This window comes from Chrysochloris asiatica, unplaced genomic scaffold, assembly GCF_000296735.1.
Source record: "Chrysochloris asiatica unplaced genomic scaffold, ChrAsi1.0 scaffold00135, whole genome shotgun sequence".
Lineage (NCBI taxonomy): Eukaryota > Metazoa > Chordata > Mammalia > Afrosoricida > Chrysochloridae > Chrysochloris > Chrysochloris asiatica.
In genome coordinates, this window is record NW_006408653.1 from 3,171,822 (window position 1) to 3,193,588 (window position 21,767).

The 21,767-nt window shown below is 37.8% G+C and overlaps 1 protein-coding gene across 1 annotated transcript in view; it reads right to left on the minus strand.

The window, feature by feature from the left end:
• Window positions 1-21,767, minus strand: part of VPS8 (vacuolar protein sorting 8 homolog (S. cerevisiae)) — a 389,175-nt gene that overhangs the window by 272,343 nt on the left and 95,065 nt on the right. The window contains exon 19 of the mRNA XM_006869833.1: window positions 13,481-13,527. Within this exon, the coding sequence (XP_006869895.1) occupies window positions 13,481-13,527 (47 nt within the window). The remainder of the gene's footprint in view (window positions 1-13,480; window positions 13,528-21,767) is intronic.

Here is a 21,767-nt window from a genome sequence, read left to right on the forward strand (position 1 = left end):
AATAAAATATTGAATTCTGTTTGCATGTAACACTGCATCATAAGTGCTCATCTAAGTTGCTACCTATGCTTTAAAATTATTGTTTTGTGCAACTTGCAATTTTTCAAAATGCTGCAACACAGTAAGTTACTTAACTTTCCCATGGTGTTGGATTATCAGCTAGAAACCTGTTTTTAAGCTTTAAACAGGACAAAGCCAAAAACAAATAAAAGCAGCAATGAGATATCTCATCAAAGCAACAAATGCTGGCAAGGGTGTGGAAAGACTGGAACTCATGCACTGCTGATGAGATTATAGGATGGTGCAACCATTGTGGAAAATGGTATGGTGCATCCTTAAAAAGTTGGAAACAGAAATACCATTTGACCCAGCAATCCCACTAGCAGGTATATATCCTAAAGAAGTGAGAGCTAGAAGGAACACACTACCACTAGGACAAAAGAGCCAGGAGTGGAGTATGTCCTTAGGACCTGGGGTCCCTAGACTGTGAAGCTTTCAGATCCAGGGAATGACTAATGTCTAGACATACAGAGATCTCAAAGTAATGCTGGGCCTACAGATCCTGAAAAGAGACCTTTCCCCAGAGCCAGTATTCTTAATTTGGAATTCTATCCTTTTAAACTGGGACAGAATAAATTTGTTTGTTAAAGCAGAAATAAGAAAGAAAAAAAAGGCAGGATATGGATATATATATATTATGTATATACTCATGTTCACTGAAGCCTTATTCACAATAGTAAAGAAATGGAAACAGCCAACATGACCATCAATGGATGAGTGGACCAAAAACCCATGGTATATACATTCCTACACAATGTTAAAGAATAGAAAAGAATCCATAAAACACCTGATAACATGGAGGAACCTGGAGGGCATTATGCTGAGTGAAATAAGTCAAGCACAAAAGAATATTGTATGAATCCACTATTACACATAGAAAAAAAATTATGGTTGCTAGGGAAAGAGTAATCTTATTACGCAGTATACAGGGAGTATTTGGGGTAAAGGGGAAGGCAACACAATAAGGGGTTAATCAGCATAATACTACTAAAGAAAAGAAATGAAGTTATAAACAGCAAAGGCAAATACTATTACACACACAATCCTGCATTATCAGTAATAGCAAGCACTAATCTACAACTGAGCTCTGGTAGCACAGCGGTTATGAATCGGGCTGCTAGTCTCATGGTTAGCAGTTCGAAACTACCAGCTGTTCCGCGGGAGAAAGATGAGACTTTCTGCTCCTGTGAAGATTTACAGCCTCAAAAACCCTATACAGGGTCGCTATGAGTCGGAGCCGACTCTGTGGCACCTAACAACAACAACAATCTAAAACTGGATGTATAGGCAGAGAGGCAAAATGAACTGGTTGTTGTTGTTGTTAGAGGCCATCAAGTTGGTACCGACTCAAAGTGACTTTATGCACAACAGAACGAAGCACTGCCCAGTGCTGGGCTAACCTCACAATTATTGCCACACTTGAGCCCACTGATGCTCCCAATTTGCCAATCCATCTCACTGGGGGTCTTCCTCTTTTTCTCTGACCCTCCACCTTACCAAACATGGTATCCTTCTCCAGTGACTGGTCCCTCCTGACAATATGTCCGAAGTATGAGAGACAAAGTTTGGCCATCCTGGCCTCCAAGGAGCACTCTGGATGCACTTCTTCCAACACAGATCTGTTGGTTCTTTAGACAGCCCATTGCACTTTCAATATTGCCCTCCAACGCCATAACTCAAATGCATCAATTCTTGTACGGTCTTCCTTATTCACTGTCCAACTTTTGAAAAGGTAGGAATAGGCAAAAGGGACTACACTCACAACCATATAGAGGTCTGGCAGATGACATTTTTACAAACACATTCATACGTGCTATAAATATATCCTTACTTAGAAGAGAGTAAGCAGGGTATGTAAACTTCTTAGACATAACCAAACACCTTGAGGGAATGAATCACAGGGCCTGGAGACTTGGGATCTTAGTTGCGGGGGTGTATCAAGGTAAACTGACAAAACACAGACCACAAAGATAATGTTCTACATCCTATTTTGGTGAAAAATGACTGGAGTCTCAAAAGCTTATGAGCAGCAAACTAAGGTGCAATTATTGGTCTCTCCCCATTCAGAGTAAAGAAAGGTGAAGAAAATCAGAGATGAATGAAAACAATTAGTTCAAAGGACTTATGGACCACATGAACCTACGTTTCCATGATCCTGTGACTGAAGAACTGGATAGTACTCAACTGACAAGAACTAGACAGTGTCCCACTGGCCACTCTGAAAGGGATCACTATAAAGGTTGTGGGAGGAAAAAATTGAGACAAAAATCAAAATAATAAAAACGACCAGACTTACTAGTCTGATGGAGACTTAAGAACCCTCAAAACTATGAACTTTCATCACTCTTCAGGCCCAGAACTGAACTCAAATCCATGGCTCAACTTTCAGTCAAACAACAGACAGACCTATATGGTGAACAATAACGATGGGGAGATAAGCACGCCTTAGAATAATCAACCATATGAGATCAAAAGGACAACATCTGTCTAGGGATAAAGCTCAGAAGGCAGGGCTGGATATGAAAAAAAGGAAGAATGGATACCAACCACAGGAAGGAAGGAAGTGGGAAGTATACTGCTACATTGTGAGGCTTGCAATCAATGTCACAAAACATGTTTGAACTGCTGAATGGAAAATCAATTTGCTTTATAAACTGTCGCTGAAATCATAAAAAATGTTTCAAAAAAGAAGAGAAGGATAGAGAGATCTTGGAAGGAGTGGGCCAGAATCATTGGAAGTCCTGGAAGGGGTAGAAGGGTAAAGAGACTACAGCTACACAAGAATCACACGGCACCTTTCAATAAACAGCATTTACAATTTTCTCTGTAAAATCCATATCCATTTCTTCCCCTCAAATGCACAGATGGGATTTGTGCATTATTTTTTCCCATTGTTTCACATTTAGCAGAGTATTTTTCATGTGATTTTCATTTTAATCAATAGTTCATCACATTGTTGTGATTACCAATTACTAGCCAAGTAAAAGAAACTAAGATTAATAAAGTCTTGCTGCAAAAAAGAAAAAATAAGGGCAACAAAACAATTAACTCTAATGACTTTAATGAAAATGTCATATTTGCTAGCCTTTGCACTCTGTAATGTGTTGTTATAAACAACATAGTAAGGGAGGTCATTATATATTTTAGCTCAGCATAAAAGCTCTGGGGAGAAAAGTTAAAATGAGCTAAAACTTGAGTAAACATAGCATAAAAGTAGACAAAGAAGGCACTTCTGTGACAGAGCAGCATGCAATACTGTTACATTAATGGCAAAACAATGTTTCTTTCATAATCAGTCAGAAGCTATAATCAAAAGACAAGTAAGATAAGATTCAATAATTCCTCTGTGCATATCTACCTTAAAATAAAAATGAGACATAATTCTAAGGCATGTTCTCATCACTGTGAGAGAATATTAGAGAATCTGAGGAGGGAAAGAAAACTATACACACACACAAGTTTCGAGCTCTCATGTTTCTTTCTTTCTATGGGCATTATTGTCCAGGGTACTGACTTTGTTTCCTGTAAGAGCTGACTTCACCATTTCCTGTTTTCCATTTTAAGCTTAGACTCCCAAAGCCAGTGTGACAGAAAATCCATTCTTCATAATGGAGGTCCATCAGAGAGATTTTCTTTCTATATAACATCACTTTATGTTGATACAGTAAACATATTATTTGGAGTTTATTGTTCAAGACTTCAAATAGATAGAAACGGCTCAGCTCACTTTGCATATTATCAATTCTATAACTTAAAAATGTTAAGAACTTAACTTTGATTATATGAACATTAAAAATTCAGATACTCTCTGAGAGAAGCAAGAACATCAATCACAGCACTTGCAAAATCATTACAGTAAAGTCTGCAAAGCTCCTAACCTGTGTATGGTAGAAACCTCTCAGAAGGAAAACTCAAATATTTCCCACTAAAATGAGCGATAGAAAAGTACAAAGGGAAGAACAAACAAGATGGAGGACCGGGTAGCAGTGCAGTGAGGAGCTCTGTCAGCAACAACACAGAATACCCGACCAAGCAGGCTCAGGGGATGGTCCCAGAACTCTGAACCACATACAAAGAATATTTAGAAAGTTGGATGGCTTACAGCTGGGGGAATTTATAGCAGAAGCAAGAAATCCAGTGGTTTCTAATCCACGGCACTCAGCTGCTCCCTAAGCGGCCATATTTGGCAAGACGAAACAGGGAAAGGATCAGAGCAGCCCTGGACGCCTGACAGAACCACGGAGATAAAAGGTGTGGGTATTCTTTTTTTTTGTAATTGTTCATTGGTCTCTTACTGTCTGTGCATCTCCATTCTGGTAACTAGAGGGGGTACTTGAGAGAGTGGACACCCACCCCTGGAGGGTTCTATTACATATGTGCACAGATCGCCTCAAAATTTAAAGGGACAGTTTCTACTTAAAACCAAATGGCAGCATAAAACAACCACAACTGTTTACCACTAGGAAAAATAGAGTTGTGGAGTAGAACAGGCAGACTAAAAAGGAAATAAGCCAAAAATTAAATCCTGAGTTACGTTATAATGACCAACAGTGGTATCTTGAAATTTCTCAGGAAGAAGAGTGAATCAGGAGATGTAATCAGCCCATCTCCTGACTACATCCACGTGGAGACAATCAGAAAGCATAACAAATATCAAAACACACACCCATCTAAGTATTAAGGCCAAAGCTAACTACTGAATATGCCCAAACACAAGAAACAGATGACCATATCAGCCCATGTCCAGAAACGAGATAAAGTGACTGAGACAAATGAGTTGGAAGTAGACCTACACTCCATACTGGAAGGATGGCAGGCTTTGGAAATGCCTGAGAAGGAATTCAGAAAAATGATTATAAAATGTATCAAAACACTTTACAATGGAGTTGAGAAAAATAAGGAAGAAGTCAGGAAAGTGCTACAGGAACAATCAAATAAGATAGATACAGCATTGGAAACATTTCAAAATCTACAAAAAGAGGTCCAAATGATTAATAACAGAATATCAGAAATGGACAATACACTGAAAGGGCAAAGGAGTGGAATTGAAGAGATGGAAGCCAGAAATAGTGAGCTAGAAGATAAATCTCTCAATACTACTAAAATAGAAGAACAAGAAGGAAAAAAAGGATAAAAAAAATCTGAGGAATAACTTAAGAATTATCATCATTCCAGAACAGGAAGAATCACACAAATCCACAGAGGAGATAATTGAAGAGCTTCCGGAAGAAAATTTCCCTAAGATCCAGAAAAGTGAAAAGGTAAGCATTCAAGAAGCTCAATGAACCCCAGGAAGGATAGACCCTAAAAGACAATCACCAAGACATAATAATCAAGCTCTCCAAAATCAGTGATAAGGAAAGAAATCTGAAAGCAGCAAGGGAAAAGAGAAGTGTAACATACAAAGGCAAGCAAATCAGATTAAGCTTGGATCTCTCAACAGAAACCATGGAGGCAAGAAGGCAATGGGGAGACATATATAAAACCCTGAAAGGAAAAAAAAAACTGCCAACCAAGAATTCTCTACTCAGCAAACCTGTCAATCAAATACAAAGGTATAATCAAAACATTCCATGATAAACAAAAGCTAAAGGATTTTGCCAAAGCCAACCTTGCGATGAAAAATATCCTAAAGGAAGTTCTACGGACTGAGAACCAACAAGAACAGACAACAACCAGAGATTTGTGGCAGCAGAGATGTATGGCAGCATCACCAGGAACTCAATCGACGAATGGAAGAGTTGAGAACAGAATAAAACTATAAGAACAATTTCAGAGGATCTCTGAGGTCAGATTATGATCAAAACAATTATAATGTGAAAGAAGGTAAAACGCAGAGGTACAGAGATCCACGTGGTGAGAAGATCAGGTAAAAGTTTATAGGGCAGATCATCTGTTTTACATTCAACACATCATACACCTTGTTTCATTACAATGATTACAATCCCCTCCATGTACCATCAGTTAACAGTGTTAATGGACTATAAGGTAACTACAACAGTGAGGTTGGGGTGGGAGGTTTAGGGGGAGGTGGAGGGAGGCAACAGTAGAGCGCAGCATTAAGTGCAGACATATCATAGTTCGGATGTTATGGAGGGCAATACAAGAAGGGGGAGGAGGTGGAAGAGCAGGGTCCATAGGGAAACACTGAGACAGGTTTCATTGGCTAAGTGGGACAGAGGTAAATAGTGATGCATGCTCAACCTTGGAACCACAGGGCTCTGTAATACAGGGATCTAGGCATAGTTTGAAGAGGTGAAATAATACTAAGATCTTTGACTGTCATGAATATTGGTTTCCCTTGCCTACTATTGTAAAATAGACACTTGAATGGGATAGAAAGGAATATCAGAAAACATGATTACAGAAAACTTGTAAGCCCGTCTTCAGTCTATAACTGATTGGAATACCTAAAAGGGGTTTTAGAACTTGTCCAGTGAAATAGACCTCTTGCAAAGCCTTTGCAAAGTATAGGACCTTAGGTGGAATTCTGAGTCCCATCCAGAACCTTCTGAGGTGGGACATCCCCACTAGAAAGAACACGCAGATGAGTCTATAACAGAGCGACACAAGATACATCTTCAAAGATCATCAGGAAAAACCCAAAACAAGAATGTCAGTATGACTGGCTACTACAAGAATAAGCAAGCTGTTTGCTGGGAAGCCATTAAGGCAAGCAATCAAGTTCCTTCAGGACAAATGCCCCTCTAAGGGAACACATGAGCAGGCATGTAAGCTTGCTGGCAGCCACACTGGAGTGAAGAAATGGGCTGAGTTCAACCACGGTCCATTGATTCTCCTTGACCTGGAGATGAGAGAGAAAAGAGGAAGGGCTGGTTGGTCGAAAGAGGGGTGAGACCTGGGGACACCTTAGCCCATGGACAAGGGCCTAGCCACAGAGGGCTAGGGCTGAGAGTGAAGCTTCCAGCTGATATGAAGTCAGGGGAGATGCACAAGAACACCCAAACTTGCAGATAGTACCCATTTGACCTAGTCTTGATGGCTTGATAATCAGAACTCGACTAGAGAAAAATTAAAAAAAAAAAATTTGATAAAGGAAATGCGGGTAAATTGCTACAATTTGATGAACCTTACCTACACTCATGGAGGTAGTAACTCTAAATATCAACAGAAAAGGAAGTAGTCTTCACATCAAGTATTAATACTATCCCCTCTGTACACAGGGTAGATAGTGATGGGCAACTTAGACACTGGCTACCTAAAATGAGGGTGTGATAAAGGCACGAGGTGACTAGCTTACAAGCTTTCAAGGGGGAGCTTAGTTTAACAATGTGTGGGGAAAGAAAAGGTCCCTGCTGAATAGTTATCATCTTGTCTAGATGGGTCTGGTTAAAAGAGATTTGGATAAGATTCTTATGATTCCATAGTAATTGTTATCATGACTAATTGCAACTGTCACAATTGTAAAAGTAGAAGTTTTGTAACAAAAAAAGGGGAGTGGTTAATCTTACAGTCCAGAAACAAAGGACCCTAGGACCATCAAGGGAGAAGAACACAAGTGGAATGCGAGACCTTATCCAGAGAAGCAGGGACACCAGAGATGGAGGCAGAGATGGAGACATGAAGAGAGGGAGCAGCTGAGGACCCTAGATTCATGGGAAGAAAGAGACTGAGAGCTGGTGGCCAGGAGGCAGACTTGCAGAATGTGCTCTTTGGTGGTGTAAATTATTATATATGCCTGAGTGTTTAAAAGAAAAAAGAAAAAAAAAAAAAGGGAGAAACACTGTTAACTGATGGTACATGGAGCGGATTGTAATCATTGTAATGAAACAAGGTGTATGATTTGTTCAATGTAAAACAGATGATCTGCCCTATAAACTTTTACTCAATCCACAACAAAAACCTTAAAAAAATTTTTTTAAAAAATGTATTAAATGTATCTTTGCTGGTAAGAAGTGACTGGCTTACAAGCTTTCAAGAGGGAGCCGAGATCCAGAGGGCGCGGAGAAGGTAGAATCTCTACTGAGTAGTAGCCCATCTGTCTGGGTGGGGCTAATAAAAGGAGATGGGGATATGGGGATAGGTCCCTTGTGGTACAATGGTGAATAATTGTTATCAGGACTGACTGAGAGGGTTGGAAATGTAAAGGTGGACGTTTTTGTAGCAAAAGGAGGGGAATGATTGACTATGCAGTTCAGGAGCCGAGGTCCCTAGATCCATCAAGTGAGAAGAGCGGAGTGCAGGACCCTATCCAGAGAAGCAGTGATGCCAGAGATTGAGGCAGAGACAATGAAGTGGAAAGATGGAACATCTGGGGACTCTAGACCCAGAGAGGGAGAGGGACTGTATGCTGATGACCGGGGTGGGGGTGGGGGTTGGGAGGTGTTGGGGGGGTGGAGGGTTTGAGGGGGGCAGGCTTGCAGGCTATACCCTTTGGTTGGTTGATGATGCATGGAAGGAACTGCAACCATGGCCATGTAATGATATACGATAGGATGAAAGTAAAGCTAATGTTCTCCCATGTAAACAAGCACATAACATACAATAAAACATTTAATAATAATAATTTTGATTAAAATTATCTGAGCTATGTAATACAAATTATTCTGTGGAAAAAAATATTTAAAAAGTACAAGGAGGCTTTTAAAGATTCATGGATAAATTGAATGAAAAGATAAAAAGAATTTTTCCATGAACTTTCTGAAGCCTTTGTATGATTGTACTCTATCAAAGGCAGACAGTTGCGAGGCCCTAAAAAACAAGACAATAATTCTGTCCAGTTACGACTCACACTGTTTCCCTGTCTACAACCAGAATCAAGTAAATGAAATTCCCACTAAATGTAAGAAGTCCTGATGTGGCACTGTAAGATAAACACTGGACTACTAACTGCAAAGTCAGGAGTTCAAACCCACCAGCCACTCCTCAGAAATCCTATACAAGGTCACTATGCGTCGGAAGCAACTCAACAAGTGAAATTTAATAAACTCAAGGTTGATTTGGCATTGGTCTATTTATAAAAGTAAAAGCAAAGTTAAAATCCTCCTTTTCTGATACAATCACCATTGTTTAGAAAGACCTCATTTTACAAGGCACGGTTTACATAGTGGTAACAGTTGCACAACTCTGATTATACAAAGCGTACTGAATTGTACACTTAAAAAGGATGAATTTTATGATTCATGAATTATACTGCAATAAAGGTGTTAAGGAGTCTTGGTGTGGCGCTATAGGATAAGCACTGGGCTGTGAACTGCCTGGTTGGTGGTTCACACCCACCAGACACTCCATGGAAACCCTACACAGGGTTGCTGTGAGTCAGAACCAACTCTATGGCACTTAATAACAAAAGCAAAGCTTTGTTTATATAACTAAAAAGGCACGAAATCTTCTTTTCCCTTGCTTTGGTCTTTAAATTTTTAACATGCAATTATCATGAAAAGTTATCCAAAACATCTGTGCTTGATAATTAAGATTTTTCTGTACCTCAAGCAACATTTATGCTGAAAAGCAATACTAAACAAATAGTCTGAGTACTGAAATATCACTACTTCAGGCTGAGTTTGGATTTAACATAATAAATCTTTTTGGTACAGGTTTGTAATAGCTCAAGTCACATGAATGAGAGCTATATTATAGTTTTGGAAATTTGTTTACGTGATAATAAGTTCAAAGTAGTCAGGATCATCAAAATACAGCACCTACTATTCAGTTTAGGTTTGTTTTATAGCAACCGTATTGAGATATAATTTATAATATATTGTTGTTGTTAAACGCCATTGAATCAGTTCCAATTCACAGCAATCCTGTATAGGATTTCCGAGGAGTGGTTGGTGGGTTTGAACCCCATGTTTATCCTACACCATCACATCACTCCAGCACTCTTAATTTATAAAACTGCACCTATTTTTTATACAATGTTCAAAATTACAACTATGGTTCACATAAACTTCAAATACATTTTCAAAATAAATTACATGATGGCTAGTATTGTATAAAGGAGCATAGTGGTTACGAATCGGGCTACAACCCGCAAGGTTAGCAGTTTGAAACTACCAGCTGCTCCGGGAGAAAGACAAGGCTTTCTGCTCCCGTAAAGATTTACAGCCTCGGAAACCCTGTTCAGGGTCGCTATGGGTTGGAACCGACTCAATGGCAATTAACAACAACAACAACAAGTAACAATAATCGCAGCATAATAATCACTGGTATTGATTTAAAATTAATTTCTGGATACATATTTTGTTTATAATTTGATTCACAGTACAATATGTAAAAATGAAAGTAACAGGTATTTTAAAAACTGTACTCCATCATAAGATATTAATATATAAAGGCATGTGGGCCAGGGTAAGTGCAAGACTGAATGTTTGAATTTTGACCCTAGAAGTGGAATCAGTTACCTGAACGGGGCTGAACAGCAGACTGCGTTTTATATGACTGCATTTACATTATGTACAATCTGAGCATTCTTTAAGGCCATGTTACTGTCACAGATGCTTTGACAATTTGGGAATAGAGAAGAGATGGCTCTACAGGTAAATGGAGCCAAATGTCAAACAAGATGGTACAAGGAGTGTATCGCTTAAGGAACTGACTCCACTGCCACAGAGTTTATTCTGACTCAGATTGACCCGATACAAAATTTTTACATTGAGTAAATATTTCATGGTTGCATGCTTGGAATGGAAGAAGCCTGAAAGATGACCTACACATATAGAATCAAAGTTAATCAAATGGCCCATTCTATTCCTTTCCTAAGTCCAGACTCATATATGAAACCTTAACATAATGAAAAAGAGAAGCCAGTATGTTCAGATGTAAACAAGAAAAAGAGCTCACAATCTAGAACAAACGAGGGACTATATGACCTAATACCTAGCTTTACAGCCCCAAACTTACTTACATTGCTTGGAATGCTGCCCGGTCCCTCCTGCCCTTACTGGAAGTGAGATCGTAAGGGAAGTAAAGTAAGAAAGTAAAAATGAAAGAGATTATGAGTGTGAAAAGCAGGGTGAAGGGAAAGCCAAGTGATGAAATGTTAGCGTGAAGCCAGTACAGAAGGGTCCTTAGCTCTTAAGGAAACACTCAGTGGCTAATCTAATCTAGAAGTCATAAAGGTATTTCTAGCACTAGCACCTAAGAGAAACTGTTCCCGTAGACAATATTACAGAAGACAACATGCAACATTAAACAGTGTTATCAAGAACATTTCTACCATGAACACAATAAATTTCCCTGGATAATTATATGTAACATCATGGCTGAAACACTGGAATAAATGTAAACCCCAACTTTGCAGAAACTGTAGCTATTGTGACTTAATCAAAGATTTGACATAACAAATAAAACTGTCCTCCTGATAACTACACTGATATGGTCAAACAGCATGATGCAAACTTCTATTGAATCAGGTTACCTGGATGGATAAATGTGTGTGTGTGTATACACACACATATATACATATATATTATACACATATATTTATTTATACATATTATAGTTTGAACATACTATGGTTCAAACAATAATATGGATAAATATATAAATTATAAAACTATAATATGGATAACTATATTATATGAATACATATATTTATCCATATTATAGTCTGATCTGCATACCTCGTGGTTCAAACTGACCCTGTGGTTCAGTGCTTATCCTACAGCGCCACAGCAAGACTCTCTCCTCTCTCTCTCTCTCTCTCTCTCTCTATATATATATATATATATATATATATATATATATATATATATTCGTGAGTCAGGCTGGTGTTGAATAGGGACTTAAGAATATCTGAAGTGGAGTCTAACGTGTGCACTACCACTTAGGAAGTGGTACAAGCTAGTAGTCAATAGTCAAAGCACAAGAGCTAAATTGCCTACATTCTTGCTCGTAGTTACTAGCTTGTGCCTCTCAACACAAAAGGAGTGTTGAGTGAACTTTAGCAAGTTATTTAATAATTCTTTTACTTCAGGAACCTCTACAGAAAATAGATAATAAGAACACATATTCAAAATTTAATTCAGAAGAGAACGCAGAACCAGGGATATCATTGCTGGCATCAAATGTATCTTGGCTGAAAGCAGAGGATACCAGAAATACGTTTACTTCAGCTTTATTGACTATACAAAGGCATTCAACTGTGTGGATTATAACAAACTACAGATTAACACTGAAAAGAATCAGTATTCTAGAACACTTGATTGTGCTCCTAAGGAACCAGGACATAAACCCTAAGAGGTAGTCATTTGAACAGAATAAGGGGAAACTGAATAGTTTAAAATTAGGAAAGATGTGCGTCAGGGCTGTATTCTTTCACCTAATTTATTGAATCTGTATGCTGAGCAAATAATCCGAAAACCAAATTATATGAAGAATGGAGCATCAGGACTGGGGAAAGACTATTATTACCTGCAATATGCAGATGACACAACTTTGATGAAAGGGAAAAGGACTTGAAGCACTTACTAATGAAGATCAAAGACTACAGCTTTCAATATGGATTGCATTTCAATGTAAAGAAAATGAAAATCCTCACAACTAGACCAATAAATATCATGATAAACAGAGAAAAGACTGAAGTTGCCAAAGATTCCATTTTGGTTACATCCATAATCAACATTCATGGAAGCAGCTGTCAAGAAATAAAATGTTTTGCATTATCTGCTGCAAAAGACCTTTTTAAAGTGTTAAAGAGCAAGGATGTCACTTTGAGGACTAAGATACTCCTGACTCAAACCTCATTCACCTCATGTGCACGTGAAAGTTGGACAATGAATAAGGAAGACCTTAGAAGAATTAATGCATTTGAATTATGGTCTTGGTGAAGAATATTCAAAGTCCCATGGACTGCCAGAAGAAAAAACAAATCTGAAGTACAGCCAAATGCTCCTTAGAAGAGAAGATGGTGGAACTTTGGACAGGGCTCAGAATAATGTTTGCCATGCAGGGATCTAACTATTATTATCAGTGTGAAAATTTGTGAATTAGTATAAGTTTGTTAATTTCTATAGTTACTATTTAAACCAATAGGCCTAAACAAGAGTTTATTCACACTGATTTCAACCAAAAAGGCTCTTAAAGCAAAATACAACATATATTGCCTTCTTTGGGTGGTATGAAATACTTTTTAGTGACTGTTCATAAAAGGGTATGTATACAGTACATGAATCACATACTTCTATGCTTAACATCTTTAAATAACACTGCTTCTTTGCTAATATGTTCTTTGCCTTCACTATCCTGCCAAACAAATTCATAGATGATGCATCCCCTTGCAAAAGTTAATTTTATTAGATGCCTATACTGAAAATTGCTAAAGAAACCACATTTTTATAAATTAATGTTTTTAAAAGCTATCCAGTCAAATACTCAGAATTCAGAACAGCAAATTATACATAAATAAGAGGTAACCTAGGATCTAAATAATGGTATCTGACAGATGAAGAATACTCACTTTCGCTGCAGCAGAAGGCAGTAATCTACTATGATGGGCACCATGTCCTGTAGAGGAATAATAAGGAAAGTATCAGTGCCAGAGTCCCATCAGAAGGTCCACTGGTTTGATGTAATACATAATGAAAAACGTTCGATTAAGAATTGGCAAAACTGTTGTTTGAATATAACTTTTGTTCCATGCTTTGGGTGAGAAAGTTGGCACTATGTCATGAAATTTCTTAAAACTATGACAACACAGCTGATTTGAAGTGGGGGGAAGAGGGTAATGCAAGAGCTCTCAAACTTGCAGATCGTACCTCTGTGGCCTATCTTGGATGGCTAGCTGACCAGAACCCAACCAGATGAAGATGAAGAAATTCGATACAGGAGCAACTGTAAATTGCTACAATTCAATGAACTGGACCTTTGCTTATGGATGTAGTTGCTCAAAATTCCAACTGAAAGAGAAGGACTCTTCATATCAAGGATCAACTTGCCTACTCAATGCACTAGGTTGATAAGGATGGGCAACTTAGACATCGGCTATCAAAAATGATAAGACTATAAAGGCATGAAGTGTTTGGCTTATAAACTTTCATGCATGTGCTTAATTTCAGAATGAGGTAAGATATAATCCCCACGAAACTTTCTTCTTTTTCAGATGGGACTGGTGAAAGAGGATAGGAAAGGATGGTAATAGGATTTTAAAATTTAACTGTAATTGTTATCAGGACTAATTGTGATGCAACAACTGTAAATTTAAATGATGTGTAACTAAAAGAGGAGAGTAGTTAAACTTTCATTTCAGGAACAAGAGGACCCTAGGACCATTAAAAAGGAAGAACATGAGTGAGCGTGGGAACCTAACCAGAAAAATGGTGACAGCAGAGAAGTGGCAGAGGCAATGGCATAGAGAGATAGAGCAGAGGAGGACTATAGGCCCACAGATTGAGAAAGGCAGTGTGCCTGAGGGCAGAAGGCTGGCTTACAAAGTGTGCCTTTTGGACATTAAACGAATATGTATTTTCTGTTTTGTATTGTTGTTGTTAAATACCATTGAGTTGGTTCCACCCCATAGTGATCCTGTATAGGGTTTCTGAGGAGAGGCTGGTGAGTTAAACCACCGACCTTGAAGTTCAAACCGGCATAGTGCCACACCTTAACTCTTCTGTTTTGCATGTGTACATAAAAAAAAAAAAAATACAGAGAGGTAAATACTGCTTACTGATGGTAGGTACATGGAGGGGCGTGTAATCATTGAAATGAAACAAAATATGACTGATTGAATGTAAAACTGATAATCTACCCTGTAAACTTTTATTTGATTCACAATAAAAACTTTTTAAAAATATGAAAACACTTACCCAGTAATTCTATTCTGGAAATCTACCCTAAATACATTTAAGAAAGATTTTTTTTCTTTTAATTCATTATGGTATTCACTGTTGCTTTATAACAGAAAAGGAGGAGGAGAGGGAGGGAGAAAGGAGGAGAAGGACAAGGGAAAATTGGAACGAAATTAAATACATAATATAAGAGAGTGGGTAAGTAAATGTTGCTATTAAAAGAAAATATTATGTCTATATTACAAGTTTATGAAGAGCTTATAATAACACTGTTGTTTTTACGTGTGATTGAGTCAGTTCTGACTCATAATGACCTTACAGAGGGTTTCCAAGGAGCGGCTAGTTTGTTTGAACTAGCAGTCCAGTGTTTATCCTACAGCATAACACTAGGATTCCATAATAATATTTTAAGTATCTTTATCTCACAACTTTGTGAAGGCAATTTCCAAAGGGGAAAAAAAAAAAACAAACTAGTGGAAAATATACCAAATTGATAATAGAATAGAGTTGGTTGCTTAGGTAATTAAAGTTGCCAGCATTTTGTCACAATTCTCTAAACCGGCTATTTCAAAGTTGACATAACTTCTTAGTTTTAAAATATTTTGACGGCTTTATATCCATTTAGTGTGAATTCCTATCAACTGAATGGCAACCCATAATTTTGGCCTTTGTCAAAGGAATCATGCTAAAGAAGAAACAGTCACCTATTATGACTACAAACTGTCAAGTCACCAAATATTGGATTTCAGGAGTACTCTTTCATTTTCTGCTGGCTACAAGGATATGGTTAACTTTAAAAACAAAAAAACCTAAAATGCCTAGGTTCCAGGCAGAAAAAAATCCCAGCAGGAAGGGAAAAAGGCACTATGTGACGAGAACACCAAGTGCTTACCCCTGTTCAATCAAAACTAATCTTCCCTTATTATTTGAGAAAGAGGTGGCAGCAAAGGATGCAATCTTGAAAGGAATACAGAACTATTCCTGACCCATCCTGCTTCCTTTAGTCATTGGTATTCCTCATGACTGGATTTATCTTATTTAGATTCTTCAAAACTAAGAATGAAAATTACAGATCAGAAAAATGTTAGAACTATACCAAGATGCAACCCTGAATGGAATATAATGAGCTTGATTATCTGGAGGAAGGGAGAGGTGGGAAGAGCTACCAAAATTTAATAAATATATATTTTTAAATGCATAGCTGTTTTCCTAAGAAAGTAAGGACAATACCTAGGGTTCAAAAATGAAAAGGGAAAAAAAATAAATAAATAAAACTAAACCAAAAACAAAAGAATACGACCCAAACTGTCACTGAGACTACCCTGGCAAAAATGATTTTTTTTGGTTAACTTAAGATTTTCAGACTGAAATCTGAAAGAAAAAATAAGCAAAAATCTGAAATTTGGAAAATCAAAATTCCCAACTCTATGTAGTAAAAACAAGAAACAAATATAAAGTGACTCAAAGATCGAAAACAAAGGATAGGCAAAGGTGAGCTATGCAAAGAAAAAGTAAGCATGAGGTTGTGATCTTATATAAAGTAAAAGAGGAAGCTAATAAACATTAAATTTGAACCAATAAATTTGCAATGAAGATAAGTTACTTATTTTTCTATACCAAATGATTAAACACTACATGCTGTTGTGTGCCACTGAGTCGATTCAGACTCATAAAGACCCTACAGGGCAGAGAAGAACTGCTGGTAGGAAGCCCGAAGCTGTCATTTTTATGGGAGCAGATTGCCAAGTCTTTTCTCCTACAGAGCCACTGGTGAGTTTGAACTGTCACCTTTTTGGTTAGCAGTCAAGAGCTTAACCACTATACCACCAAGACTCTAATATACTAAATTATACAGCATTAACATTTGTACAGCATAAGATGGAAGGAAAATAGACCAAAGAGCACTACTGTTGTTGTTTTTAAGTGCCATCAAGTCAGTTCCAAGGAGTAGCCGGTGGGTTTGAACAGCTGTCCTTGTACTTAGCAGTCCAATGCTTATCCTACAGCATCACACAGGACTCCAAGTACACTATTATCAGGGCACTTTAATTCATCTCTAGCATTCCACGAGAAATTAGGTAAAAATGAGTAACGGTTTAGAAGCTCTACCAATAAATAAACAAATCTGGTTGATATTGAGCTAAATTTTTCCCTGAAAATATACAAAGCAATATATTTTCAAGTTTTTATGGAAAACTGGTAAAAAATGATCATATGTTGGGCCACAAAAATATATAAATGCATTCTAAAACAGCAGAAGTAGTACAGGAAGCATGTGATCACAATATAATAAAACAAAAAAGTAATCACATATCAGAAAAATAACATGCACTGTCCACTTAGAAAACAAAAACTTTAGGCAAAAATGAAATACAAATCAAGATTTAAAATTATATATATAAAGTAATGACAGTTCTGACTCACAGCGACCCTGTACAGGATTTCCAAATCTTTACGGGAGCAGAAAGCCTAATCTTTCTCCCACGGAACAGCTAGTAGTTTCGAACTGCTGACCGTGAGATTACCAGCCTGATTCGTAACCACTATGCTAATGACAGTGGGACGTACTGAATTTATAACCCTCACTGATAAATTGTCAATTTTAGAATATTCTATTAACAGGACAGAAAACAATCTTCTTTAGTGAACACAAGACAGTTACCAAGATAGATGATGTGATTTAAGGCCATGAACCAAGTTTCAAGTTTAAAGGAGTACAAGTCACACAAAGTATATTCTCTGACCATAATGGAATAAAATGAGAAATCAACAAAAGAAAAATCTCTGAAAAAATTTTCAATTATATGGAAATTAACTAAATAACAATTCTAAGTAACCCATGGGCCTAAGAAGAAATCAAAAGGAAAATTACAAAATGCTTTGAATTGAATGAAAATGAATATGTTGTTGTTGTTGTTGTTAGGTGCCATCGAGTCGGTACTGACCCATAAAGACCTTATGCACAGAAGAACGAAATACTGCCCGCTCCTGGGACAACCTCACTACCATTGTCATGCTTGAGTCCATCGATGCTGCCACTTGGCCAATCCATCTCGTTGGGGGTCTTCCTCTTTTTCTCTGACCCTTCACCTTACCAAACATGATATCCTTTTCCAGTGACTGATCCCTCCTGACAATATGTCCAAAATATGAGAGACGAAGTTTGGCCATCTTGGCCTCCAATATACAACATATAAAATATGTGCAATATGTCTGTCATTAAAGGAGTGCTGAAGGGAAAATCTATAGTAATACACTATAATTTAAAAAAAGAAATGGCTCAGGCCAATGACCTCTGCCACCTTAAAAAACTACAAAATAAACACAAATTAAGTAGAATAAAAACAGAAAATCAATGAAATAGAAAGTTAAAAAAAGAGAAAGAGCAAAATCAATGAGACAAAAAACTGGTTCTTTGAAATATCAATAAAATTTATAAACCTGTGGCCTGGTGCTGCAAGTTAATGCAATGGACTGCAAAATTGGTTGGAACCGCAAGGTCAGAGGTTCAAGCTGACTAGCTGCTCCTCAGAAACCCTACACTGGATCACTATGAATCGAACCCTACCCGACGGCATTTAACAACAACCAAGGAGCTACGCAGTGGTTACAAATCAGACTGCGAACCGCAATGTCAGCAGTTCGAAACTATCATCTGTTCTGTGGGAGAAAGATGAGGCTTTCTGCTCCCGTCAAGATGTACAGTCGGAAACCCTGTACAGGGTCACTATGAGTCATAAACGACTCCAGACACATAACAACAACAACAACAACAAGGGGCTCTGGTAGCATAGTGGTTACGAGTCGGGCTGCCAACCTCAAGGTCAGCAGTTCGAAACTACCAGCAGTTCTGCGGGAGAAAGATGAGTTCTGCTCCCGTAAAGATTTACAGCCTCGGAAACGTTGCGCAGGGTCGCTATGAGTCAAAACCAACTCCATAGTACTTAACAACAACCACCACAAATCAGTCTAATCAGAAAGATGAGATAAAACACAAGTTACCAATATCAGGAATGATTGAGATGATACCATTACAGATTCTAAAGACATAAAAAAAATAAAATAAAGAAATATGAACAAATTTGACAATATATTTAACACTTAGATGAAATGGAAAAATTCCTTTTAAGACACTTCCTTTAAAAGCTCACTGAAGGAGAGGCAGACAGACAGAAAAAAAAAATTGATAATCTATTGAAGAAACACATTTATAGGTTAAAACCCTTTCTTCAAAGAAAACTCAAGGCCTTACTACTTGCAATAGTGAATATATGGATAGGTAAATATGTGTATTTATCCATACAAGGGGAAGTTAAAAAGTACTGCTAGTACGGTTCTAGTTCATACAAGTGCAGGTTTATTCCAAACAAAATGTGTTTAAACATGTCTCTGCAATCAGTGGATGGCTGCAGGCAAGTTCTTTCAGTAATACATGTTAGTCTTGTTGGAGTGCCTTCAAATAAGGGTCCAATCAAAAACTCGCTTCTGAGGGGATCTCTAGGACAGTTAAATTCAAGATAGAGAGGTTGGTTCAGAAGATTATGGCAACTGTGTTTTAGAACTCCAAAGGGGTAATATTAATAGATGGTTTTCGAAGGGCACAAGATAATCATGAGGACTTAATCAGGGAAAGGTTTTCAGAAAATTGAAAACTGCATTGGTGAGTATAAGGCCAGGAAAGCTGAAATATTTTTTCCATCACAATAATGCAACTGTTCATTCTTTGGGTAGCAAGGAGTATCCTGGGAGAATTTCATTTGGAAAACTTACCCCATTCAACTCTACAGTCCTGATTTTGCTCCCCAAACTCAAAGAACATTTAAAAGGAACATAATCTGAGTCCCCTGAAGATGCCAAAACTGCCAATTTTATGTGGTGTAAATAAAAGCGCACAAAATTCTTCAGGGAAGGGGTGTTGTTGTTAAGGACCATTGAGTCACTTCTGACTCATGTTGTTGTTGTCAGGTGCCATCAAGTCAGTACCAACTCATAGTGACCCTATGCACAACAGAACAAAACCTGCCCGGTCCTGGGCCAACCTCACAATTGTTGCCACACTTGAGCCCACTGATGCTGCCACTTTGCCAATCCATCTCGCTAGGGGCCTTCCTCATTTTCTCTGATCCTCCACCTTACCAAACATGATATCCTTCTCCAATGACTACTCCCTCCTGACAATATGTCTGAAGTAGGAGAGACGAAGTCTAGCCATCTTGGCCTCCAAGGAGCATTCCGGCTGTACTTCTTCCAACACAGGTCTGTTTGTACAGATCTCAAAGTACCAAAGCAGCCCATGGTACTTTCAATAGTCTTCTCCAACAACATAACTCAAATGCATCAATTCTTCTACGATCTTCCTTACTCACTGTCTGACTCATAGCAACCCTATATAGGACTTCCAAGGAGCGGTTGGTGGATTTGAACTGCCAACCTTGTAGTTCAAACTGACCTGTGGTCCAGTGACTATCCTACACTACAGTATGAGAGGTGGAAATCCTGCTTCAGAAGTATTTAGCCCTAGATGAAGGACACACTGAGAAGCAATAGTTTCACATTTTGATATTTCTGTTGAATAACGGTTTCTATGATTTTGCAGCAATTCTCTTTTGCTTACCACTGTGTATAAAAAAAAATCAACAGTAATAAAACAAATAATCCAATAACAACAAGGGCAAAAGACACGAAGAGTCATTTAACTGGACAAGATATGCATATGGCAAATAACACATGAGAAGATGTCCAGCATCACTAGCAAATAGGAACATTCCTTTCAGAATACCTCAAACATAGCAATATCACTAAATGCTGGAAAGGATACAGACAGATTGGATCATTCATACATTGCTGGTGCAAATGCAAAATGTAAAACCATTCTGGACAAGTTTGACAGGTTTTTAAAAAATTAAACACGCATCTATCATACAATACAGTAACTACACGCCTAAGCATTTCTCTCAGAGAACTGAAAATAAACACAGATTCACAGAAACCTGTACATATCTGTTTACAGCAGCTTTATTTGTAATACCAAAAGCTGGAAACAACCCAACAGCCTTCACTGGGTCAATGAGAAACAACCTGGTGGCATCACCACATCACAGATTACTTTTATTTTTGTTAGTTGCCGTCAATGTTGAACATCTTTTCATGTGCTATTTGCCATACCCATTTCTTCTTCCATGTACTGTGTGCTGCTTCTAGGTGCTGATTACCAGAAGTCTTTCAACACAGACACAGTGAACAATTCCTGCTGTATCTACTCTGTATCAAAACCTTGCAAGGTATCCCTTGAGAAATGGCTGTTTTGACTGTCCAGAGATTAAAGGAAAAAAAGTAAATATGTCTCTGATTTCTTCTGTTCTGCAAAGCCCTATAAATGGCTAAAGAAGACTGTTTTTCAAGAGATATTCTTGGATATTTAAGATTTATTAAAGAAGGCAATGTGGATATGTGGATCAAATTCTGAACTGACAGGGAGAAAACCTAAATTTAAGCCTGTCAACCGTTTGAGTGACTGAATAGATCATTTGACTGCTTCGTGTCTATTTTGCCATCTGCCAAGTGAAGATACAATCTCTGCCTTTCCCTAGTTCACAGGATGATGTGAAAAGGACAGAGTAGCCCATGCAGATTCTTTTGCTTTGTAGAACAATGGCATTAATTCTCCTAATTTGTATTTCAAAAGTCAATCAGGCAATGAAAATTGTACTGTTTGAAAATGATTCAAATTTTTAACAAAAAGCCTAAGGGTTAGAGGGCTAGAATATATATATGTATATATATTCTAGAATTTATGTATGCAGTCCTGGTGTGGCACTCTAGGATAAGCACTGGGCTGCTAACCATAAGGTCACTGTTTGAAACCTACCAGCTGATCCTCAGAAACCCTATGCAGGGTAGCTATGAGTTAGAACTGACTCAACCGCACTTAACAACAATATGCATATATGTATATAAGGA